General features: G+C 40.1%; 1 protein-coding gene across 7 annotated transcripts in view; it reads left to right on the forward strand.

Moving 5' to 3' along the window:
• Window positions 1–26985, forward strand: part of si:ch73-287m6.1 (RIMS-binding protein 2) — a 177105-nt gene extending 150120 nt beyond the window's left edge. For 4 of the 7 annotated variants that reach the window (XM_034193032.1, XM_034193033.1, XM_034193039.1 and 1 more), the window contains 11 exons: window positions 2209–2994; window positions 3656–3811; window positions 4115–4261; window positions 6927–7029; window positions 9493–9621; window positions 14311–14480; window positions 16305–16473; window positions 19239–19339; window positions 19559–19630; window positions 22019–22183; window positions 26507–26985. In XM_034193032.1, coding sequence (XP_034048923.1) covers window positions 2209–2994; window positions 3656–3811; window positions 4115–4261; window positions 6927–7029; window positions 9493–9621; window positions 14311–14480; window positions 16305–16473; window positions 19239–19339; window positions 19559–19630; window positions 22019–22183; window positions 26507–26737 — 2229 coding nt within the window. In that variant the 3' untranslated portion in view covers window positions 26738–26985. The remainder of the gene's footprint in view (window positions 1–2208; window positions 2995–3655; window positions 3812–4114; window positions 4262–6926; window positions 7030–9492; window positions 9622–14310; window positions 14481–16304; window positions 16474–19238; window positions 19340–19558; window positions 19631–22018; window positions 22184–26506) is intronic. The other 3 variants (XM_034193035.1, XM_034193034.1, XM_034193036.1) reach the window with 3 other exon arrangements.
• Window positions 26986–27459: the final 474 nt, after the last annotated feature.

Here is a 27459-nt window from a genome sequence, read left to right on the forward strand (position 1 = left end):
AGGACTGGACTGCAGGCAGGCCAGTCCAGTACCCGCACTCTTTTACTATGAAGCCACGCTGTTGTAACAGGTGCAGAATGTGTCTTGGCATTATCTTGCTGAAATAAGTAGGGATGTCTCTGAAAAAGACGTTGCTTGGATGGCAACATGTGTTGCTCCAAAATGTGGATGTACCTTTCAGCATTGATGGTGCCATCACATATATGTAAGTTGCCCATGCCATGGGCACTAACACACTCCCATACCATCACAGATGCTGGCTTTTGAACTTTGCGCTGGTAACAATCTGGATGGTCTTTTTCCTCTTTTGTCCCGAGGACACAACGCCCATGATTTCCAAAAACCACTTGAAATGTGGACTCATCAGACCACAGGACACTTTTCCACTTTGCATCTGTCCATTTCAAATGAGCTCGGGCCCAGTGAAGGCGGCAGCATTTCTGGATGTTGTTGATGTATGGCTTTCATTTTGCACGGTAGAGTTTCAACTTGCACTTGTAGATGTAGCAACGAACTGTGTTAACTGACAATGGTTTTCTGAAGTGTTCCTGAGCCCACGTGGTAAGATCCTTTACACAATGATGTTGGTTTTGGTTCTCCAGATTCTCTGGATCTTCTGGTTATATTATGGACTGTAGATGATGGAATCCCTAAATTCCTTCCAATTAAATGTTGAGAAACATTGTTCTTAAACTGTTGGACTATTTTTTCATGGAGTTGTTCACAAAGTGGTGATCCTCGCCCCATCTTTGCTTGTGAACGGCTGAGTCTTTTGGGGATGCTCCTTTTATACCCAATCATAACACTGTTTCCAATTAGGTGTTCTTTGAGCATTCATCAACTTTCCCAGTCATTTGTTGCCCCATCCCAACTTTTTTGAAATGTGTTGCAGGCATCCATTTCAAAATGAGCAAATATTTGCACAAAAACAATAAAGTTTATCAGTTTAAACAATAAATATCTTGTATTTGTGGTGTATTCAGTTGAATACAGGTTGAAGAGCATTTTCAAATCATTGTATTCTGTTTTTAGTTACATTTTACACAACGTCCCAACTTCATTGGAATTGGGGTTGTATATTTGCAGCAATTATGCCATATTTTATGCATAAAAACATCCCCCTTATAAATTAATGTTTTATTTTTGGATACATTAAGGGTAAAAGTAAGTGGCAAGTGAAGTCAGTTTTTTCCTATCAAAAGTAAGTTTTGTGGATGTCAGTGTCTTTGTATTTATTTCTCACAACAGAGGAAAGGTGGCGCAAAAAATTTGGTATTAGTTAGAAGACTACCCTGTCCAACTGATGAGGATGTGTTATGTTTTCTCCAGACTACCAGCTATTTGATAACATGACTCGTGTGTCACGTGCACCCGGGGCACAGTGAATCGGGGGCACAGTGAATCAGTCTAGAAAGTGATTTACTAAGCCCCAGTATCAAGTGGATGACAAATATTACTTGTTGAAGCTATACATTTATTTTGTCATGAATTATTTCTATCATTTATGTATATAAACATCTGTTTTCACGTTTGAACAGAAATTATGACAGTTGTATTTAGAATAGTTTCTAAAGGAGTTATATCACTATATAAGACACTCACACATTACATAGCTGGTTTGTTTGATTATAGTTTGTAAATGCATCAGCATATACTTAATAATTTTGAAGAAATCTTTATAATCATGTGTTTTATTCATTATATTCTAAGTTGATTCACTGTGCCCCGTGAATTAGTGTCTGGGGCACAGTGAATCAAAAATTTTGAAATCAATTTTAAAAACTTGTAAATTACACTTGGGGAGACATAAATAACACAGCCTTATAAACAATAACCTGCTGTATTAAATCCACAATAGAATGACCTAAACCTATGCATAATGTGTTTATGCTGCCACAAAACAACATTTCTGATCCACTCTGCCCCAGCTTCCTCCACTGTGGAGTTGTGTCAGGAAGTACATCTGGTGTAAAACTTGTGCCAAATCAACAGGCTCTTCTGTGGTGGCCCTAAGTGAAAAAGGGAGAAACCAAATGAAGAATTTTCAGTTAGTCAGGTCAATATGTGGCATTTGTAATTTTGGCCCTCTTGAAACACCTTCCAAGAGATGTTTACTCATTTCACCCAACAATATAAAGATTTTAGCCTGCAGGTCCATGGCGTTGTTAAATCTAATGGATTGTGGTTATTTCTGTGATGTTTTCCCAGATAGCGGAGGTCTTGTACCCAATGGCAGACTATGTTACCGTAGAGCTGACCAGGATTCAGTGCCTGGAGGCCAGGGAAGTCATTGTCAGGACACTTTCGGTACAAGGCGAATCCCAGGACTCACAAGTTGCCACCATTCCAAACAACCTGCTAGTGCCTCTACCTCCTCTTGCGCTGCCTCCACCAATGCACCCCCACGCAGGTGCCCCTCCACACCCCCATGCTCAACCCCACATACAGTCCCCTCACCTCCCGCATCCCCAGCCCCAGCTACCCCTACCACCCCAGCCACATGGACAGTCGCTAACACTCCACCCCCCACACCCACAACCCCATCCTCGGCTACCACATATAGGTGGACTGCCACCACCCCAGCTCCGACCCCCGCACCCTCAGCCACAGCCCCTGCACCTTCAGCCTCACCCGTCCCACCAAGGTCCCATGCCCCAGCACCAGCACCAGCTGCCGCTGCTGCCACACTCCCAACCCCACCCTGTACCTCAAAGACCAGTAAGTGCCAGAGACCTGGATGCCAAAGAGCAGGCAGCCCACCACGGAGTAGCAATTCCACCTAGCCAGCCTGGCTGGGACCTCACACGCTCTCCGTCTGCCCAACCTCCTTTGCCCATGCAAGGACACACCCTAGAGGCTCCGCCCCCTGCCAATCCCCGCTCCCTGTCCCCCCAGAGGATCCTTCCGCAGCCTAGAGGCACACTTATCCCGGATACTGTGGCCAAAGCCATCGCCCGAGAAGCAGCTCAAAGGGTGGCAGCAGAGAGTGGCAAGGTCAGAATAAAGATGTCATTAATATATGCTACTGTAGTGATCATATTCAGATGAATAATTACTGATCTGTTCCTGTTCATTAAAGCTACAGTCTGTTGGATTTAGTGTCATCTAGTGGTGAGGTTGCAGATTCCGCTATGCTGTCATTGGTCACGATTTTGTTTCCTTTCACGTTTTTGCTTCTTTGGTAACGGGGATTCTCGATCCCTCATCTTCTGTTTTGATAAGCAAGACTTACAATCGTCCATTTCAGAAAAAATTAAGTTTCTCAAACTTGTTAGCAAGCACTAGCAACCAGTAAAGAGTGCATAAAAGAGCAACGACTGAATCCTCTTCTTTGTTCTTCACTTTTCTGGCCACACTGCAAAATGCCAAAGTAAGTATGGGCTGAGTGGGCTGTTGTAGTAAAACATGGTAGCCCCCATGAGGGGGCCCGCTTCCACGTCGACGTGAAGGGCTCATTCTCATCTAATTCCAACGCATTGATTCATTGTTGCAGACAATTAATTCTACACTAATGAACAGATGGTTATGAATGCTATATTCTATTTTTGCTAATAAACGCTCCTAAATTCTACACACTGTAGCTTTAAAATGTGACTACATGGGGATACCTTCATGTCTCTGTTACACAGCTTCACTATTCATGCTTAATTTTTAGGGCGAAAGGAGACAGGCCAGGTATGGCGATCCGGGTCAGCCGTTCCACCAGCATCACTCTGATGAAGAAGAGGAGCACGACGAAGGGTTTACACGCAGCCGTCGAAGAGGACCCTCTGTGGACGAGTTCCTCAGAGGCTCCGAGTTGGGACGGCCGGTAAGACCAACGCGATAACTTCTGACTCATTTGCCTTCTTCTGAGCTTCAGTCCCAATGTGTTTTTTATCAATGGAAACATGTGGTAACCTCTTCCGTATGTGTGCGTGCGTGCACGTGTGTATGCGTACATGTACATGCATATCCGGTTGGTTGCACGCACACATTCCTGTGCTTGTGTTCATCACTGAGTACATTTGCCCGTTCACGTGTGGTCATATGTGTGTTTTGCGTGTGCATGTGTGTCTGTTTACACATACGATTGCCTCTCTGTGTGTGTGCGCTTGTGTGTGACTTTCAAAAGCCTCACTATAGTCACAATGAAGATTATCACAGCGAAAGCAGCCGGGGCTCTGACCTGTCTGACATCATGGAGGAGGATGAGGAGGAGCTGTACTCTGAAATGCAGCTGGAAGAGGGACGTCGGCGCAACTCGCACAACACTCCCAAGGTGCATTTCTTGGCACTTATTCTAAAGCCATGAGTTAGTAACCACAAACTCTAATGGTTATTTGGCGAACTACACAGCAACCCCATACCTGAATGCACACACGCATGCACACACACACAAAAACCCAAACTAGCCTGCAAAATCAGCTTAAAAACATGCACGCATGCATGCATGCACACACACAGAGCAAAAGAAGGATGACATACAGTGTTGTGGTTCTGTTCAGCATCCATGAAACCAAGGTGACATTTGGTGATCCTTTTTTAGTCAAATAATTACTAAAGTAGGATAACACACGACCACATGATGCTTGCGTGGTTTCACTCGTGCACAGGTATCCATGCACAGGTCCCCCTTTTGCTCTGAAAGTCCAAATTTTCTCTTTGACGCATGCACGCATGCATGCACACACGTATACACACACACACACACACACACACACACACACACACACACACACACACACACACACACACACACACACACACACACACACACACACACACAAGCTTGGTTACGTACTTGCTACTTTCTCACTTGTTTTGTTACCTGCTTGCCCAACGAGACCTTTCTTTAATTAAATCCTCTCTGCTTGCTTCTTATTTTTACCTGCCTACATACCTACCTACCTCATTCGTCCTTACTTATGTGCTTTCTACTTACCTGCTTAGTAGCGTACTTGCTGCCTGGTTAGCTAGCTACCTTCAGTTCATTTTTACAGCACCAAATCACAACATAAGTCACCCCAAGCTTTAAACCTTACCCACCCTTTGAGCAAGTAAATCAGTGACAATGGTGAGGAAAAACACCCTGAGGCATTTCATGATATTGGACGTATCCTCCAGTAGATTAGACTCGGTGGGTTGACCACCTGCTTTGGCTGTACTAACAAATAAAACTAAACCATGGCACAGAATTGTCAGAACAGAATAGAATAGAAGAAAGGACAACCCGAAGATGACATCCAGAATCCCAGAAAAATAGACCACGTTATTAAATCAGTGACTGTATGAATGCCAAATTAGTCACTGAATTAGGACATTCCCAAGTTTTCATCTCAATCCTCATGCATTTCCAAACCCCCACAAAAAGCTCCATATCCCACAATCAAATGCTGGGGTCCAGAAGCTTTAGTGTAGACCGCACACATATCTACAAAAAACAGTCACCTTGAAATGTGATGTAGCATGACCTCATCCCACTTCCAATTCTATTCTACCTACAGTGCATTCAGAAAGTATTCACAGCACTTCACTTTTTTTGTATTTTGTTATTTTACAGCCTTATTTCACAATGGATAATTAAATTTTTTCTCTAAAAATTCTATACACAATACCCCATAATGACAATGTGAACAAAAGTTTTTTTTTTTAATTTTGCAAATTTATTAAAAATAAAAATATTAAGAAATCAAATGTACTTAAGTATTCACAGCCTTCATCCCACTTCCATTTCTATTCTACCTACGGTGCATTCAGAAAGTATTCACAGCACTTCACTCAAAAGTATCCGGCCTTTTTATTTTTTTCAAAAACCTGATGGATTTGAATCACGTGTGCTTGCATGAGCCAACCATGAACCTTCGTGTGCATGCGTGAGTTTTTTCACACCTGTCGATTTCATCATTTGCTTGTAAGCAGCCTTTGTGTGAGGATGGGTGGAGTCTCTCGTCCTTTTTCCTTTGCAAGGAAATGGCGGAACGACTTGAGCAGCGTGACTGCATCAAATTTTGCCAGAAACTGGGCGACAGCCAGGTGGAAACCATTCTGATTATTCAGATGGCTTTCGGTGACGATGCTATGGGCATCACACAGATTAAGGTTGGCTCATGCAAGCACACCTGATTCAAATCCATCAGGTTTTTGAAAAAAATAAAAAGGTCAGATACTTTTCTAACAGACCTCGTATACTGGCACAGTTCCACCTTAGAATTGGAATATACTATATAAGATATACCTTACTGAATTTTCATACAGTAATGCAGCTCTTGGCAAAATTCTATTAATGGTAAATGTCCACCAGGTGGAGATAGTGCATCATTTCAAGAACACTGAGACACGGCGACAACCAGCCTGTTGCTTATAGCAGAGATGTGGTGGCAAAAGAAAGAAAAAAATGCATCGAGATAAACTGACACACTCCTCTGCTTTTTTCATGCATTTAACAAATCCTCCTCTCATCATGAAAAAGCAGGTTCACCACACACCCATCTTAAGAAATCAACCATGGTATTAGATATACACACTGTGCAACATCTGGACCCAAAGTCAGTTTGGTCTAGAGTGTGGTCTCAGTTCCAAGACCTCTGAGGACCTTGAGCACCTTGGAGAGAGACAGCACAGTATTGTGACCATGTCAGTCAGTATCACTGACACTGCCTTAATGTTATTCTCAGACAAAATTTATATGTCCAAAAGTATTTTCTTTTTTTAACCTCAAGTTTTCCTACAGGCTTGTGTGTGTGTGCGTGTGTGTGTAGTGTGTGCGTCCACGTTCGAAAGCATCTGTCTGTGAGTGCTGCATGACTTTTTTAACATACTGTTCACCTGTGTCTCTTCACACACTGTGTCCACATCTCTGTGAGCAATACATAAACAGTTAGCATGTAATACCTTTGTTTTCTGTGGCATTTTATGTATTTATTGATTTTTTTTTTGTATTTTAGACAAACACTCCTGCTGGAGGCCGACATGATCGAGAGACGGGGAGAAGAATTCACCACGGCGGTCCGCACCCCCAGAGACGACCCCTCGTGGTCCCTTCTATTGGTCAGTATGGACATGTGGTGAGACAGGGGCAACTGTTTTAATTTACTTATCTTATTTTTGAATGTCTTCTGTGCCATAGTAAAACATTGTGTCATTCAAACCTTTCCATGTCTCTAGCTCACTTCTGTGTCTATGAACCATGCTCATACCCTCCACTACCTGAATACAAGTTAGATTTATTCAATAATTTGTTGAGAATGTTACTACACAACAAGATGGCAGGTTTTTTTTTAACCTGATGTGCACAGTTGCAACAATGGGTATCTTACATACAGTCAGATCCATATAAATTTGGACTTTGTCAAAATTATTTTAATTTAACCATCTACCACAGCATATTGGTGTTGAAAACAAATAATTTGCCCTATTTCAACCAGCTATAGTGCACTGTTGAAAAACAAGTGCATTTGGGGTGTGTCCAGTTTCACTTTGCTAAATAAACAGCGCACAATCTGAGCATTGCTTTTAAGAATGGTGTGTGCTGCAACCCGGTGCATTGCTGTTCAGATGGCACACTCCAGTGAGAGGTTTTCTGGTGAAGAAAATGATCTACGTATTTATGAAGTATGCAATTCAATGCAAGTTTTTTTTATATAGTGCCACATCACAACAAATTTGCCCCAAGGTGCTTCACATGGGTCAGATCTAAGCTTACCAAACCACCTGAGCAAGCACAGAGGTGACAGTGGTAAGGAAAAAGTCCCTCTTGCATTCTTTTTGAGGAAGAACCCCCCCAAAAAACCCAGATAATTTATGTGAGCAGCTTCCAAAGCTCCCTGAGGTGAGGCAATGAGGTGACTGTTTTTAAAAGTCAGTTGTTTTGTTTTATTTTGATATAAGAATATGAACTGCTTCTCTCTCTCTCTCTCTCTCTCTCTCTCTCTCTCTCTCTCTCTCTCTCTCTCTCTCTCTCTCTCAGACCATCACATTTAAATGTATACTTTATTTTCTGGCGTATGAGTTGCACCTGTAAAAAAATGCATTGCAAAGAGGAAAAACAAACAAACAAACAAACGTATAAGTCACAATGTAGAGTCAGTCATACCTTTTTTTCTGTACACAGTAAATTTTGCAGAGTAAAATATACTCTGCCAGGATAACATTTGGTCCCATTCCAAATAGAGTTAAATACACTCTATTATGGAGTGAAATCAGCGCTACCGTCTTGTCAAATCACATTTTTCAACTCCAGTAAGAGTCAATCATAGCATGACAAAGTTGATTTTACCCTGTGATAGAAATGATTTAGCACTGTGATTGAGTATTGAGTATTTAACTCTTTTTGGACTGGGACCAAATGTTATCCTGGAAGAGTATATTTTACTCTGCAAAATTTACTGTGTAAGTGGAACTCACATTTAACACAGAATTTCCCTGGGGCTGAGTTTAACAACGGACAGGACCTCAGTGTAGCACATGTGCACCCCACAGCCTGTACCGTAACTTAACATAAGAACTTTTAAATTCCAAAAATGAGCAAGACTGACAAATCAGCTTGCATTAAATAATATACTATTGGATGTTATTTGATGGAGTTTGTACTAAAGAAATTGTCAGATGGACATGGATTGCTGGCTCACAACAACATGGAGAAGTGAACAATGGATTTATGCAGGAAGCCCACAGTTTCTTGCATAAATCCAACACGAGTTCATTAATTTTTAAAAAAATCAGCTCTTTAATTTGTGATTTTGTTATTGTAGTGTCCTTTTATTATTGTGTTTCCCCTTTATTGTTGGGGTTTATTTTGTTTAATGCTTTAATTCCTGGGAAAAGCGCTGCATGAATAGTTATTATAAATGAACATGTGACTTTTTTTTTTTTTTTTTTTTTGGTATATAAATTGCACCAGAATATAACTTGCAGGACCTCCCAAACCTGTAAAAAAACATGACTTATACTCAGGGAAATTTGGTAAGATAAATGATGAAAATTAATTGAAAACAGCCATTAAACAAAATAACTTAAACTCTCACCTTGCTGCTTGATTGCTTCACCGTAGGGAGCTTTGGTGGCCATTGTCTGTTGTGGCAGGATGACACTAATGTGGTAACTTACAGCCATCTTTTCACTTGCATCTGCTTCCCCAGTGCTACAGTGCAGTGAACCTGGCACACTCCAGTTAAAAGGAAAAGGATAGATGTCACTCTGATTGGCTAGTATTATATTTGTACTACAACACACCCATACCTGATGAACACAGAAATCCAACTCTTTTGTACCCAGCGCCCATCTTTGCAGCAGCATATCCTACCACTTAGCTGATAAAGTCACTGCAAATTAATTTTCACCCTCTGTACAACTCATTTTTGCGTCTGCCATCAATGATAACTATGAGGACTTGATTCGCTTGTGTAAAGAAGCTTCGGGTTGTTATTGGGGTTCTTAAGTTAACTTTTTAGGAGGGGATTGTTGAGCGCTGCGTTGTAACTACACCCACCCTGTGATTGGTCTTTCCTGTAGAGGTAACCACTGAGAATAACATTGAGGGAAACCTCTCCCCCATCCACGAGGATGTTTACTATGCCAGAGTAGCTCAACACAGGACGCAGTCATCCCGTAGACACGTGGGTCGCACCAGGTCTCCCCATGGTACGTGCTGATGCCTGGCGTCCCATTTTCACCACCACAGCACAACAACAACAATAAAAAGCCACCAATAGCTTGAAATGGCAAGATTGAGCTGTGAAAATGTGCAAGTGTCTGTTTTTCCTTAATAATAAGTATTATTAAATGTACAATGGCATGGCAGAACTGCACTGAAATGGTGCACCCACTTGCTTTGGTCCAGGATGAACGTTCTCACATTTGCAGATGATACTGCTCAGAGAATGCTTCACTTGCTGCCCTGAAGTTTAAATGCTTGCTAAACTCCTTCCCTTGGTGGTATAATTACACCGACTGCCACAAAATGCTGAGAATGCAAGCATTCGTGCATGATTCTTAAACCAAATGTTAATGGTGGGCATTACAGAATGACGTATTACCACTTTAGATTTTTGCTTAAGGTTTCATTGAAAATATGTTTTTTTTGTTTGTTTGTTTGTTTGTTTGCTTTTATGTAGGGCTGAAACTAAGGATCATTTTCATTTGTAAATATTTTTTAAGCTTACTCAACATATATTCTTTAAAATACCACTAAACTGGAAAAATGCTTATCAGAATTTATCAATGAATTCATTTTGTTTCAACAGTTCAAATTAAAATCAGTCAAAATCAGTTTGTCACAAAATAATTAGATAAATATTTAAAGAAATGTGTAACTAAATGATGACTTAGTGGTTAGCACGGTTGCCTCACAGCAAGAGGGTCATGGGATCGATTCCCACTGGTAGCTTTTCTGTGTGGACTTTGCATGTTCTCCCCATGTTTGCTTGGATTCCCTTTGGGTGCTCTGGCTTCCTCCCACTTCCAAAGACATGCAGGTTAGGTGAACTGGAATTGTCTGTAGGTCTGCATGTGGGTGTGAATGTGTTTTTTGGCTATACGTGGCCCTGTGACAGACTAGCGTCCTGTCCAGGGTACACCCTGCCTCATGCTCTCTGACTGCTGGGATAGACTCCAGCCGCCCCGTGACCCTTCAGTGGAGTAAGTAGGTGTAGAAAATGGATGGATGTAACTAAATGTTTAGGTAAATGTTGAAATATTTCATTACTAGGGCTCTTGGTAAAAGTGAACCTACATTAATGGTAAATGTCCACCAGGTGGAGTTAATACTGCATTTCAAGAAATTTGAGTACTGGCTGCTGTGGGACATGTGACTAACCTGATGCTTAGAGTAGTGAATATGCTAAATAGTTTAATATTGAGCCAATATTAATATTAGGCAAATTAGAATATTAATATTTACCTACATATTTTGTGACATATTTAAAGTAATACTGAATATTTAATTCAGTATTATTTAATTTTATAGAATATTTAATTTTACATACCATTTTTGCAAATGGCATGAAAAATTGAACTAAAAACAAGGCAGCTGAGTGTTTTGTCTGTGATTTTATGTGAATGTAGAAAAGGGAACCATTAATTTGAAGATCCATTAGATTAGAAACAGCTCCCCATACATTTTAACCCACTTTATTATTGGATTAGGACCTTCAACTTCACAACAACTAGTATTTAGTACCACTTAAACCTTTTATGTATAGTGTTTTAACACCACTTTGTCTGAAAGAAAACATAGAAACAGCTTCTTACTTTTGCAGTGCTGCAGTAAGGAAAACATTCTCATTTATTTTCTTGATAAAAACAAAGAATTCAGTGATTAATGAAATGTTCATAGCTGGTTAACTGGGAGCTGTTAATGACTATATTGTAGCTTTCATTTTGTTTTAAGTATGTTGCTTTTGCCCTGTTGCAACATTTCTATGCCGTCAGCACAGTAATACAATGATCAAACCTTCTGTTGCTATGTACACACACACACACGCACGCACGCACGCACGCACGCACGCACGCACGCACGCACGCACGCACGCACGCACGCACGCACGCACACACACACACACACACACACACACACACACACACACACACACACACACACACACACTTTAATTGCGCACTGACACACTTTAGAGATGTTCAAAAACTTTTTCTGTTCTTTCTGCGCTGTTATGGATTAAAAATTGCCCCAATTTTTTGTTTTCTCATACTAAATAAAATCCACATTAGAGACAGTGGAGAAGTGTCTTTACACATGTATTCATAAATGCATTTATTATTTTTTATTTGGGTATCTTGCATGTCAGAGTGGTGTGTGCTGCTGATGTGTCATGCACATGACTCACTCCTGTGTGTTGCACCGTGGTTTGTCTTGCTTCTCATCTGTCTCTCAGTGCATATTCAAATTTAACAACAGACAAAACTGTTAGAAAATGCAGACTGTGCATGCTGATGTTATTAAACTGTGCAATTGATGACAGATTTCTGCCTGCATGCTGACAGATACAGGTGTCTGGATGCAAACATCAAATCTCTTGTGCAATTCTGCATGATCGAGTCCAGGGGTCACGACCCTGCTCCTGGAGATCACCTGCCCTGCTTGTTTTCTGACTCTCCCTGCTCCACGTGCTGCTAATTAAGTCAGGTGGGCTCAGCCAATCAAGAGCCAGGAAATGATAGACTTGAGTAATCTGCTGTGGTTACAGCAGGTACGCATGGAAAACATGCAGGCTAGGTTATTTGCAGGAGCCGGTTCAGTGACCTCTGGTCATCTAGTCAGTACGGCTCACGGAGGAAAATGATTCGTGCATCGCTTTTCTTTGATTGACGCATGAACGTGCATCAGCGTGGAAAGTGGATAACTATATTGTATGCAGCAATGAATTTTTTTTTAGCAAACTCTTTTCAAGGTAAGAAGAGCAGGCATGAATTCTGCTCCACATGTGACAAAAGAACCCCAACTCATTTATCTTTAGAGGAATTTATTTTACAAAAATAAGCTTGCATACTTGATAGATTTTAGAAACCAGCAGAGTGGAGAACATGTTAATTTTTACTCACATTTAAGGGGTCATATTGTGCATATTTTTCTTTTTAAAATGTGTTTATTTATAGTGAAATATGGTTGGGATTTTGTATTAAACATCTTAACAGTCCCACAACTGAAACAACCTTGAGAACAAGCAAAATTCAGGCTATTTTGGACACTTGTGACTTATTTAAAGTTGTGCTTGTCACATACACGCACGCAAGCATGCATGCACCCTTTCACTGGGCTGTAGATGGATTAACAAATTTAAATGTTCCTGCTCCCTCTCTTTCACGATATGCTCTGGAGAGAAGGGGGATGAAAGTCAGTAGGAGCAAGACTGAGTACATGTGTGTGAATGAGAGGGAGCCCAGTGGAATAGTGCAGTTACAAGGAGTAGAAGTGGTGAAAGTAGATGGGCTCAAATACTTGGGGTCAACTGTCCAAAGTAATGGAGAGTGTGGTAGAGAGGTGAGGAAGAGAGTGCAGGCAGGAGGGATTTGTGACCAAAGAATATCTGCAAGAGTGAAGGGGAAAACCTACAAGATAGTAGTGAGACCAGCTATGTTGTATGGCTTAGAGACGGTGGCACTAACAAAAAGACAGGAGGCAGAGCTGAAGATGTTGTGATTCTCTTTGGGAGTGACGAGAATGGACAGGATTAGGAATAAATACATCAGAGGGACAGCTCAGGTGGGACAGTTTGGAGACAAAGTCAGAGAGGCGAGATTGTCATGTGCAGAAGAGAGACCCAGGGTATATAGGGAGAAGGATGCTGAGGATGGAGCCACCAGGCAGGAGGAGAAGATGGAGGCCAAAGAGGTTTATGGCTGTGCTGAGGGAGGACATGGAGGTGATTGTGTGACAGAGGAAGATACAGAGGACAGGGTGAGATGGAAACAACTGATCTGCTGTGGCGACCCCTAGTGGCAGCAGCCCAACGAAGACGCTTTTAAGCTTATAAAAGCACATTCATTCATTGTTACATGTACAGTAGTAATACACTAAGAAACAGATGGTGATGAGTCTTCTGTTTATGCTAATGAAAAACCTAAATGGTTTAAGTGTTGTTGGATCTTGGAGCAGTTTTGAGTTTAGAACGTTCCTCAAGAACGCTTTGACATTCAAGAATAACTGGGTATCGCTCCACCAACTTTCCTATTTTAAGAACAGCCTGCTCTACCACCTACACTAATCTCTCAAAGCCACACACTGTCTTCACACATATTTGTAGCCCACACTGTTTTCTTTTTGTTGTTTAATTCCATCATGTGTCATGTATGTTTGCTTCAGGTAACAAACAAACAAACACACATGGAGTAAGTAAGACTTAATGACCTCCCACAATAAGACATCAGAATTTAATAGTCATTATGACTTAAAATTAAATATGTAACATTTAAATGTTGAACCTTGCTGTCTGTGCCTCAGTTAGCCAAGCAGGTTGTCAGGAATCCAAAAGGTTACAGGCTCAATGCCTGACTGGTTCTGTAAGCCAAGATGTGTACAAATATTATTATAACTTAAGTTAATGGACTACAAATTTATTTACCCTAATTATAATCATTTTTTCACTGCGGAATAATTTGCATTTGCTAAAATGGTTTGACATAGTCCGTTTTGGTACAAATTTTCAGATCTGCTTTAAGATGCCTCGTATTATCTTACGAAAAACGTGTATAATATGACCTCTTTTGATTTTTAAATACTTTTTAGTGATTAAACACATTCTCTTGCAAAAAAAAAAAAAAGTGCAAGTGGGTCACAGGCAAGCACAATTTTAACTTTTTTCATTTTGAATTAAGATGGATACTGGGACCGGGATCGTCGCTCACCCACATACTATGATGAGTCTGAGTCTGAGGAGTCATTCCGCATCTTCGTGGCCCTCTTCGACTATGATCCTCTCTCCATGTCACCCAACCCAGACGCAGCAGACGAGGAGCTGCCCTTCAAAGAGGGACAGATCATTAGGGTGGGACTTTCACACGATAAAGAATTCCACAACATTCACTCTGCTTCTGTTGATCTTAAGGTGAAGTCAAACTGTTTGGATTTCATGAGCTATTGACCCAATTGTGGCCATGACCAAGCACAGGAACGCTAAAGCACTCTGGACCATGTCCACAAAACTATATCTGCACACACGTTTAAATACTTTTTATTTTTAAAATTAACTTCATTAAAATATTATTAACTCATTTTGGCACCATATTCATGAAGATTTTTGTAAAGTAGTTATTGGCAAGTGAAGTGTAAACTAGGGGTGTAAATGCTGCTTTTACACATAATGACGGGAAGTCACGAATGCCACGACGTATACATTCTTGGCCGCTGATCATGAATGCGATGATTCGGCGTCAGGCGTCCTCAAGAACTGTTGCAGCCTATTACCACACGTTACGATTAATGGCATGTGTTGCTGGAGAATTATCAGGAACCATTATGCACGGTGAAGAATAATGTTCCGCGTTGTTGCGCGCTATTGCCCGTAACAGTGCATTGTTAAATTCTGTCACGTTGTGAATGAGGCGAATTGTCTCCACACACACACCCATATTCATTCATCTGTCAGCTGCTGAGCAATTCAGATCGCTCCAGTTTGTTCCTCAACAGCCACAGCAGAAGAACTTTCTGACTGCATGCTTAGTTGGGCTTTGTGCCATGGAGTGGTGCAGAGAGGAGGAGGAGACTGAGAGCCAGATGTGTGGCTTCACACGGCTCTCATCTCGTGCATTTTCCCAAACATCAGGCACATGCAGCAGGTGGAACACCTACAGGAGCACGCTGAGGAGCATTGGAACGAGACTTTTGGTCGACTTGGCGTCACTGTCCTTCTTCAGCATACTGCAACAATGAAACTGAATGCAGTGCAGCAGGGTTTACTTGTGTGCACGTCAAAGAACACTGTCACGCTCTATTAAGGATCACCACTAATCAAGACAGATCAACACACTCAGTTGCGACCTCCATGACATGAGGCAAAATGAGGGTGGTGCGTGACATTCATGGAAGATTTTTTTGACAGCCAATAACATAACAATATAACAGATAAATGTACTCATTTGAACTTCATGTTTGGGTTATACTGGTACTTTATACTTTCCTTTTCCAGAAAAGGAAAGTTTTGCTATGCTATTTATTATTTATTTATATATTATTTATCTATGCTTTGCAGCCGGTCTGCTCTGTGTCAGCCTGATCCCGTCAGATCTCAGAAGCTAAGCAGAACAGGATCTGGTTAGTACTTAGATGGGAGACCTCTTTGGAACACCAGCGGATGTGTGTGTTTCTCCAGGTAAAACTGGAGTTGCGTCAGGAAGGGCATCCGGCGTAAAAGTGCCAATTACCAATGTGGATCTGGCTGTATCCACTGTGGCGACCCCCGAACAAAAGCAGCTGAATGAACAACATTTATCTATGCTTTGACATTCTTACCAATGCCAGCTGGCTTCTTCTTCTTTTAGGCTTCATCAATGCTGCACATTCTGCTCTTGTATGTTGTGCTGCCCCCAGTGGTGAATAAAAGGCGAGCCGAGGCAACATCAATGTGTTGCATCACAGTAGCAAAAAAGAGCCCTGACTATTCATGAAATATGAATGTCTACATGAAACAAAGAATTGGATCAGTTTGAATTGTATTGCACTGAATTGTTCCATAACAAAAAGTATAATTCCTGAATGATATCATAGAATCCATGGGTCTGACAGAGCTGCAGGATTATGTCATCCTTCCACCGAGCAGCACAAGAGGAGGTTATAAGGTGGAAGCTCTTAGCAATGGTCTCTTGTGTAACAGGTGTATGGAGATAAAGATACAGACGGTTTTTACAGAGGACAAGTGAGGGGTAGGATGGGGCTGATCCCTTGTAACATGGTGTCAGAGATCCGGGCGGAAGATGATGAAACCATGGACCAGCTCATCAAACAGGGCTTTTTACCACTCAGCACCCCTGTGGACAAAATAGGTAAATGCACACATGCATATGCGCCGAATATTGCACGAACAGTACCATCTGAGTCATTATGAATGACAGTCAGGGCTATACATTTTGGATAATGACACAATTTTTACAGTTTTTTGCACTATTGCCCGCCCACTTACAGTTAGTCCAAAACGCGGCTGCTCATCTTTTAACAGGTACTCGTAAGCATGATCACATCACCCCCATTCTCGCCTCACTCCACTGGCTCCCTGTCTGTTTTAGAATCAATTTTAAGATTTTATTGTTTGTTTTTAAGTCACTAAATGGCCTGGCACCTCACTATGTTGCTAATCTACTGCATTTTAACTTTATTTTATTTTTTTAATACTTTATCTGTTGTGCAGCACTTTGGTAACCTTGTTGTTTCTTAAAATGTGCTGTACAATAACTGTGGATTGGATTGGAGGTGGACTATTGTTTGTTCTGTTGTGTTGAGATATTTTAGTTCACCGATTAATCTATATTATCTGTGCTTGTTTTTTCTTTTTTGGTATTTGTTGTTATGCGTGTGTGTCTATATATATATATATATATATATATATATATATATATATATATATAGGCTTGGGGAGTAACGGAATACATGTAACGGCGTTACGTACTTAGGATGTAAAAAAAGGTAACTGTATTCCGCTCCAGTTACAGAAAAAAAGACGTATTCAGATTACAGGTATATTTAGTAAAAATGGTGATTAATTCGCGGGATTACAATTTTAATGCATTTTATGATATTATCTGTATATATATTTTTTCTTTGAAACGAAAACGTCCCTTCATGGACTGCGACATGACGTCTCCTAACCAGGCAAAATATTGATGAAGTACCCGGATGTTAATGGATTTTCAATGGAGATCCGCGACTGAACACACTCAGAAAAATGCTCGCAAAATACGTGTTAAAATGCCATTTTGTCCTGGATATTGAGCCAGTAAAATTAAATTACATTAAATTATGTCAGGAAAGTATTAAAGTTACTCTGACACACACACATTCCCAAATATTAGTGTTTAAAGTTACATGGATCTGCGCTGTTCAAGCTGCTGAGCTGAGGCGTCCTGCAGCAGCAGCTGTTCAACACCGCTCACCATTACAATACATTTATATACATATTATATTTTTACACAATTATCCTTTAGTGACCGAGTTTCATTCATGAAGTCAGTGGTGTGTGTGTGCACATCTCTATGTGTGGGTGTGACTGTGAGCGGCACAGTGCGCGGGTCGTTATAATCTCATTATTTTAAGGTGCAAATTAAAAAAAAATCCCCAGTCTTGTCGAACAATTTTAATCACTAACGACAAGTATTTTAACTAGACATTGGTCTATCAGTGGAAAATATCAACTAGACATAAGTGAAGAGTTAATGGTCCGTGTCATCGGGCGACACAGGTACAGCAGGAAACATACAGCTGTTTATCATCTAAATATCACGGACAAAGTGACAAGAAGAACCAAAACCACTTACTTATGGAAGGAAATATTGTCTCCCTTGTTCCTCTGTTTGTGGCTTTGCCAACATGTGCAGCTTTTTGGCATATTCCACCTGTTTCTTGAACTTCTATGCACGCAAATCACTAACTTGCCCAGAATTAAAATGGCGATCACGCCTCCTTACTGACAGTATTTACTTAATGGTTTTCATTATGCTGTTGTTCTTATTTTGAAAGTTCAATAAGTGGACTGATATGTTAAACATGGTGCAAATGCCATGTGAAAGACTAAAGTAAGATAATTATATGTTTACTGAACAAGTAGCAGACTTTTTTTTTTGTTTTGTATGTTGTACTGCAAGCCACTTTTAATTACAAATTCATCTGCACACCGCCTGAGTTTTCATTATCCTTAATTAGTTTGACATTTTTTATTGAAAATTTAGCAGGTGAACACTGGGTGTGTTTAAAACAATATTGTGGGTGCTCTTAATTCATAATGTGAAGTAAAACAGAGCATGCCATGTAAAAGAAACAGTTTTATTTTTGCTTAATAAACTGTACTATGTAGTCAAGACTATTTCTATTTAGTTTCTTTTGTCTGTATTAGCATATTTGATATTGGAGTAATCCAGAAGTAATTGAAAGTAATCAAATTACATTACTTTAATATTATGGTACTTGGATTACGTTACTGATTACATTTTTCAACAGGTAACTAGTAACTGTATCGGAATACATTTTTAAAGTAACCCTCCCAACCCTGTGTATATATATGTGGCACACATTTTTCTGTGTATGATTCAGCATGCGGGTGCTTCAGTGTTGAGGACTCCAGCAGCTAGATCCGGCCTACAAGATGCCCACGTTTCACGTGGCTGCAGCAGATAGATGGTCACTTTCAAGAGATATGGACTGGTTGTCAGCCTGGGTGGTTGCCATCCATCCAGGAGTTGGGGCATTTCTGTGGTTTGACATCATGCGGCACCAGCACATGTTCCCAGACCTGACCTGACCTACATTTGCAGCCTATCAGAAGGGAAACTGTTATGATTTTTAAACAATTGTTGGCATTAGTTGTTTCTGTTGAGTGTTGTAGTGAAAAACTTACTGCTCCATTTACTATGAATTCCCCAGCACCGCCACTAAATAATCAATAATCACGCCTCTCTCCGCCAAGAAAAGAAAATCTCTCTGGAGTTGCCGTTGATGAATTCCTAATTATAGCTTTGTGTGAAGGAGTCAGCATGGGACTCAAAGATCAGGTGAGATGAAATAATTCCTTCTAAAAAATGCCTTCTGTTGCTCTTTACAGAGCAGAACAGGCGAGGCCTCCGTCGAGACCAGGCTTCGAGGAGGATGGTGGCTCTGTACGACTACGATCCACGAGAGAGCTCCCCGAACGTTGATGTGGAGGTGCTACTGACGGTCACAGATGCACTGACATACTAACACAACTGAAGAAATGCTGCAACTGATGACTTTTAACATTGTCACCACCGTGACCCTTAACAGGACTAAGTGTGGAAAATTAATATGAAGTCTGTTTTGTACGAGTACAGACTGAATAACTGAATAAGGCAACTTCAATGCAATTCACCTCTTACGTTTTTTTGTATCTTTGTCTCCTGATAGGCTGAGCTGACCTTCTGTGCTGGTGACATCATTGCAGTGTTTGGAGATATCGATGAAGATGGATTCTATTATGTGAGCATCTGAGTTTATTTCACTGTCTGGAATGTAGGAGTTTGTATTGAGCTAAATCTTCAAACCCCTGCGAATTCTACTTTATCTCAGCAAACCTCAAGTTATAAGAACGTTTTTCCACAAATCTGAAATTTTTCACACTATTTGACATCTGCATAGAGAGATGCAGGAGAGTCTGTGTTACAGTTTTGGTGAAATGTTAAAGTGTTATTAATGTTCTGAAAACTGTGTAAAACTGCAGATTTATTCATGACCATAAACATAATGGTCAAAAAAGATAGAAGTAGAAGAGGGGGAGAGAAAAACAAAAGAAAGTAAGTAAGACAAAAAATAAATCCAAAAGGAAAATTTACTTTGTGTTGAAATCTAGTTCATATGTATATGTTGCAGACATGAACGAGCTCTTCAGCATCTCACCATGTCATTTAGGTCCTTCAGACTTTTTTTCAGTAAATGGTTCTGGGGAGCATTAGCATGGCAAAAAAACCTTCAGCTTCTGGGCTTTGCCCCCCAGACCCCCCTAATTACAGCCCTCTTAACCCCCTGCTACTTTAACTTTAAGCATTTTTTTTTAAATGTAGATATAAATTCATATTCAAACTTCTCAGCTTAGACAGTATAGGGCTGCACAATATGGCCAAATTAGCTGAATGTTCAGGGCTTCTTTTTAAGAAAATCCTCCTCTACGCCACTTCGTCAGGAAGCTGTATTTCATATTTTTAATTAAATTTATACCAAGTTGTAGAGATTTGCTATCAATCTGAGTTTAAGGAAGATAATTTTAGAATTTTGTTTTGGATTTGAAATGGCATCAACAAATTAAAATGTATGAAATACCAAGTGTTACAATACTTTTGAGGGCAATTGAGAAACACTTGGGCAGCATCTTACATCTCAAATAAGCAAACAGAGCATGAATCAGCTGCTGCTTGCTTGTTTTATTCATCTAAAATTACTGGAGAAATGCGTATATATAAGGACACCCGAATTAAAGGAGAAATGGCACTTTAAACAACCTGAACCTCATTTCTTGCACAAAATACACCCGTTTACTCACCAATATAACTTTGGTGTCATTAGGAGTCCGTGGTTCAGACAATGTGTTCAGGTTCAAATCTGGCTCAAGAAGATTTTTCTTCTTGTACTAAAATGGATTACAACTTTTTGTGGAACACAGTGCCAGCTACTGTACAGGAGGGACTTAGCAGTCAGTATGTGTCACCGATTTCAAAATGGCTCTTTTCAACCAGATGTGTGGTGGTGTGACAAGTCAATTATCTGGAGTGTCCAATCAGATTTCAGGGGAGTCCAGTACAACCCAGCTACACCCATTCCAGGAAGTGTTCAACATTTGACATTTCCTGTTTCACTGCACCCTGCTTATCGTGCCGCTCTCGTTGGAGCGGCATCTCTGCTATTTTGGCATTGTGGGATAGCTCTCCCACAGATTGAGCTCGCCGGACTACTTTAGCCACCCTGCTCAGCGTGCCGCTCTCATTGGAGTGACAACACACAGAATGTGTCTCTTTCCAGATAGATCTTTTTCAGTGCAGCTTCTTAACACCCAAGTCTTTCACTGCCAACTGTAAATGGTAATCAAACCATTCCAATCGTTGGCACTTCCTGTTTGGGACTCAGTGTACATCGTAATAAAATGGACTGAAAGATTACTGTATCTAAGAAAAACAATCTGAAGCTTATTATAAAGCTCACTGAACATAAAGACTTAACTGAAAATAAAGCAAACAGAATATAAAGATAAGTGAAAGTTAACAGAACATGAACTCTTAACAAAATGGACATAAAGCTAACTGAATATGAAACTGTCTAAAGGATTACTGAATCTAAAAATAATGTGAGGCAAAGCTTACTAGAAAGCTAACTGAACGTAAAGACCAAATTGAAAATAAAGCCAATGCAATATGAAGTTAACTGAATGCTAACGGAACACAAACACCCAACAGAATATAAAGCCAACTGAATAAAATGCCAATGGAAAGATTACAGAATCAAAATAAATCTTAATGTAAAGCTTACTATAAAGCTAGCAGAACATTAAGTGCCTAACAGAAAAAAGTGAACAACATAAAACCAACAGAAAGATTAGTGAATCTAAATATAAACTGCTGTAAAGCTTACAATAAAGCTAACTGAACATAAATGCTAAACAACATGTAAAGCTAAATGAAAGCTAACTGAATCTTAATACAAAATTCCATACAGGTCAGTGGTAGAATATGTTTATTCATGCCATGTACTCAAGCTAATGTGTGCTTGGACTTATGCTACATTTGACATAATTTAGAATTTGAGAATTGTAGATTCTTTTTTCAGAAATGTGTAATTCACCATAAGAAACAATAAACACTAATGGCATTGACATTTCAGGGTGAGATGAACGGCCACCGCGGTCTGGTTCCCTCAAACTTCCTGGAAGAAGTGCCTGATGACGTGGAGGTGTATCTGACGGACACTCCGTCCCACTACCCCCAGGAAGAGTCCGCCAGCCGGCCCCCTGCCAACCCTGCTGCCGGTGTCTCAGAGGGCAAACGGGTACATCATCATCATCGTCGCCGCTCTCAGCGCTAGGCCCTGTGTCCATCCGTCCTCTCTCTTGAGTTCCGTCTCTCGCTTCCTCCACTCGCCGTCTGTGTGCTGTCCATTGTGTGTGTTTGTCCATGTGGTGACAGTGGTGACTATACAAACTAACAACCCCCTACCCCCCTCCTTCGCTCCTTCCTGCCTGCCCGCCTTCACCCTTTGGAAAAGGGAAGAAGCAAAAAGCCTGACGCGGACTGAGAGACTCTGCGGGTGATTTCTGCATGTGGCACTGCGTTAAGGAGGCTGAAGATTTGAAAAAGGCCAAACTCATTCACACCATAATTTGGTATCCCTTTGCACTAAAACACAAAATTTAATTGTGATTATTGTGTGTGATTATTAAGTGCTTGCCCACAAGGACACTGATAGAAATTGAGAACCGAATTTAAAGACGACAGAGATGACAGAGAATAAATAGCATGCCTTTTTCAAAAAGTAAACATTGATACATTTTCTAATAACTTTTTTGGTTTCCTGAAAGAGGCTTTGTTTCTTTGTGTAGATTTCGCACACATCAGTGTATTTTTCAGCCGTGTTGACATGTGCCGCGTTTGCCCGACAGACAAAACTAACCACCACGTCCATACTGTGTTGTTACAATGGAACAATAATAAAAGAAGAAAATTGGATACAAAAACATCCTTTTGCGCTCTGTGGTCATGTGGTGGTGTTGTTGGTGTTGTTATTTTTTTCAGTTTCATAGTGGTGTGGGTTTTTACAGATGGTGACAATGCAGCTGCATCTGATTTCTTTTTTGTTTTTCCTCACCTGCTTGGCAAAACAAAACAATCAAACAGAAGAAGATTGTTCATTTCACTCCATAAACGGCTCTGTCTGCCTTGTACAGTAAGTCGACAACTTGAGATACCAAACTCGGGGTTTGTCTAATGCATGCTGCTTGTGGTCACAGCCAATGCGTGTGAATGCCGCACAGCATTATGGAAGCACTCGTTCATCATTGCTCCTGGTCTGAGGCTAAACAAATTGCAGTACAATTTCCAACATATTTCTACTGATGAAAGTTTTTGCAATTCATCATTATGAATTTAGACGGGCACTAATCTCTTCTCCATGAAATCCTCTTTTTGGGAAAAAGAAAAATGTAAAACATTTAAAAAGCAAAAACACTATTATTTCAAACATGTACACTAATCGCAACAGTAAATCAAAAATAATCTGACAAAAAGTCAGTAAAACGTCCCCTTACTAAATCAAAATGAGACAAAAAGTCAAAACACTTATTTATACACTTTCAGTTTTGCAAGAAAATGCTGCACAAAATACACGTTTTGGAGAACAAAAAGATTTAAAAAATAATTTAACAACCAAAATCCCAACAATAAATCAAAATTACAAAACAAATTGGTAAATTCGGCAGCATGGTGACTTAGTGGTTAGCACTGTTGCCTCACAGCTAAAAAGGTCGTGAGTTTGATTCCCACCTAGGACTTCTCTGTGTGGAGTTTGCATGTTCTCCCAGTGTTCACGTGGATTGTCTCTGGGTGCGCCGGCTTCCTCCCACATCCAAAAACATGCATGGAAGGTGAACTAGAAACTTTAAATTGACCGTAGGTGTGCGTGAGTGTGTGAATGTGTTTGTCTATATGTGGCCCTACGTGAGGCGGGGTACACCCTGGACAGGATGCCAGAGTGTAACCCACCTCATGCCCTATGACTGCTGGGATAGGCTCCAGTACCCTCCCCCCCGTGACCCTTAACTGGAGTAAGTGGGTATTGAAAAAGGATGGATGGATGTTAAAATTTTGAAAAACAAAAAAATCCTTGAAGAAAAAAAAAAAGCCACATTAAATGGCATTAAAATTATGGAGACAAAAAAGTCAAATTTTTGAAGAAGAAAAAGGATAGTAAATCAGTATTATTAGACAAAATCTCAAACTCTTGACTTAAATTGTTTTCATTATTCCTTCTTAAAATTTGAATTGAATAAATACATGTTTCATAACTGAGTAAAAAATTTGGACTTACTCTTTCTTAATTCTAATTTTGAAAGTTACCACTTTCGCTTAGTATCTACTACTCTAAACACTCGTTGTGTCCCAAGGTTCTTGAAATGAAGCAATATCTCCACCTGGTGGACATTTACCATTAATGCAGGTACAATAGAATTTCACCAAGACCCTTTGTCTCTTGAACAGAAATTCAAAATATTTACTTGAAATTACTGTCTTAGACATTTCTCCTGTTTGAGGGCTTAATTTTCATCTTAAATGTTGAAGTTTTGATTTGACATTTCTTAATTTTCACTTAAATTTACACTTTGGTAGTTCACATTGCAAATTTGTCTTTCAATTTTGACTTGCATAAATTTGAACATCTGAGTATTTAGTCAGAGATTTTACTAGTAAAGTTGGAATTCTTAATTAATGTCACAATTCTGACTCAAATACCTGAAACAAATGACTTTTAAATATCATAATTTAATATACTGTGGAGTTTGCACCTCATATCATTTATTATCAGCTTCTTTTATCTTGCAAAAACAGGCTACCACACGCCTCAGACCTCACACTTGGTGTCACATAAAATCCTTATAAATTGAAAGTATCACAGTGGTGGTGCTTAAATGCCTGTCTGTGCAGCCGGCTGATGCATTAGCAGAGCAGCCTGGTATCTCCAGTTGAGTCCCTCGGTGTTGTACTGTTGATGATCGTACTGTGTTTTCCCTCATGGCCTCCTGATGGGGGACCTGCCCGACTGTGGAGTGCTAATGTTGCTCTGGCCGTGTGATGGCTTTCTCCTCAGTGCTTTTTCTGCATATGTGTTGTGTGATTGTGTGTGTATATACTGTGACAACTGCCCTGAAATGACATTCTTGCAGTATTACAAGAAATCCATGAAATGGTCTTGCTGCAAAATTGCTTGGTGAAGGCATGCACTCACTTAGTGCTCTTCTAGTTAAAGCTGCATCTTAACTGTACCTGCAACTAAATGCACAGAATGGGTGCATATTTTCTTCATTCATAGAAGAGCAGTTGATAGCAAAAAAAAAAAAGTTTCACTATTTACACAAACGTTGTAATATTTGTGGATTATTCTTAAGAATTTGGTGTATTTTTTCCACACCAATTTAATTTAAGAACAATTGGAATGTTACACATATTTAAACTTAATTAAATCAAATGAATTATACAATTTGTGCAGGCAAATTTATCACAATTAATTTGCAATCATGTGCCAGAACATGCAAAAGATTAATGTTCTAGAAGTCCACTAAATTATAAAACAAATTTAAATAAGATATTTCATCATTTCTTGTTACATTTAAAAAATTAAATTAGTTCAATTTGTACTGTATTTTGCAAGCATCCGATCTTTGTTGCACGTACTGAGTAGTATACCAACAATGAAATCAAGCTGGGTTTTTTAAAATTAAACCTGTAACTTCACAATATTATTGGGCTATTTAATAATCTAGAAAACGTATTTGACATTTGTCAGAATAGGAATGTTCGGATGAATTTGTTTTTTTATTGACTCTTCCAAAGGTATTGTTGTGTGGTGGACATTTAGATCGCGGCCTACCTAGGTGGCACTATACGAGTGAAAAAACTAGGATTACCGGGTACATTATTCATGGGTGTTTAAGTCTAAACATGATATCAGTCAAGAGTCTGGTATGAGGAGCGATTAAGAAGTTTCGAGCCTGATCCAACAAAAGTAGGGCATGGTTCATCATCTTTTGCATTCTGAGAACGCCAACATTTCTCAACAATGCACCCAGTGACTCAAAATTTCACACATTCTCGATAAAATGTTGATTTCTCAGAATGCGAAAGATGGACAACCACACCCTACGTTTTTGTGGGTCAGGTTCAAAACTCCTCAGTTAATTCTTGTACATTAATGGATTAGCCTCAAACTGTCAGAGAATGCAGGGGATAGCAGCCACCAAAGCTACCTGAGGTGAAGCCTGCAGCAAGGTGAGGTTTGTGTACGTTACAGATTTGTCATGTCCCAAGGTTCTTGAAATGAAGCAATATCTCCACCTGCTGGACAATTACTTTTCACCAAGAGCTCTAGTATACATACATATATGTAATAAAACAATAGCTTATAGATGCATTGAGCTAAAAATCTTCAGGAAATCCTTGGGTAATTTGGGTAATGTGTTTAGAAAACCAGATGGTTCTGAGGTGTGGTTTTTGTTTTCAATATCGATGAAGAACATAATCCTAGTTGTCAGTGTGAGACTGCTGCTTCCTTTATAATACACTCCTTCATGCCTCCACACCTCCCCATCGCCTCTCTCCTCAGGTTGCCACAGAAACCACAAACACAGTTGACTGCAGTGACGCCACACCTGTCCGAGCACCATCTCCATTTGTGCGGCCCCTCCTGCCGGGTACCATGAGGCCCCTCAGCCCTACAAGGGGCCCCCATGCTCTGATGGACCCCAGGGACCCCCAGGATCTGGCTAACAAGAAGAAGAAAGGACTACTTTCCAAAGGGAAGAAGCTGCTGAAGAGACTCTCCCCTGTGAAATAGATGTGTACATGTACAACACGTGCACATGCTGGACTCTGTATATTGCATCCATACAATCAACTCTGACCCAACAACATATGACAGAGAGGAAGATAGCGCCACCTTCAGGACTGAGCCTATATAAAATGAACACTAGCCATTATGTGGTGGATACAATTGTACAGTACAGTGCCAAAATGAAGAGAGACGTCATCTGACACAAATATATATTACTGTGATGTATTTTAATTAAAAGGATAAATTTAAAAAATAGGACTTTCAAGACATTTCTATCTTTGCTTTATCACAAGTCACATAATTTTTTTTTACCGGTGCATTTAGTTCATACAGGGTAGCTGTAAAAACATAGCATTTCATTACATCTACTTTCTCAAGAAATTTGGTTTTGATGTCAATACAAGGAGAAGAACCTCAACCAGACTACACAGGCGTTCTGTTAAAGGGGTCATATTATTCACCTTTTCAGCAAGCCAGGTTGCAACTACTATTGTAGCAACTATCACAGTTGTAATAATTATTACAATATCAGATACAAATGCACAGTTAGGTGAAATTACACAGGATGCTTGGCCACTGTTGAACTAATTATTGCAATAACAGGTGAAATTGAATGAGATACTTAACTATTGTCATAATTATAATAGTGGGCAAAAGTGCATAAGATAATTATTGTTGTAATAATTCCTACAATAGCGGGCTAAATCACACAGACAGTTCCACCA

The sequence above is a fragment of the Thalassophryne amazonica genome, chromosome 17, assembly GCF_902500255.1.
Source record: "Thalassophryne amazonica chromosome 17, fThaAma1.1, whole genome shotgun sequence".
In the NCBI taxonomy this organism is placed as follows: Eukaryota; Metazoa; Chordata; class Actinopteri; order Batrachoidiformes; family Batrachoididae; genus Thalassophryne; species Thalassophryne amazonica.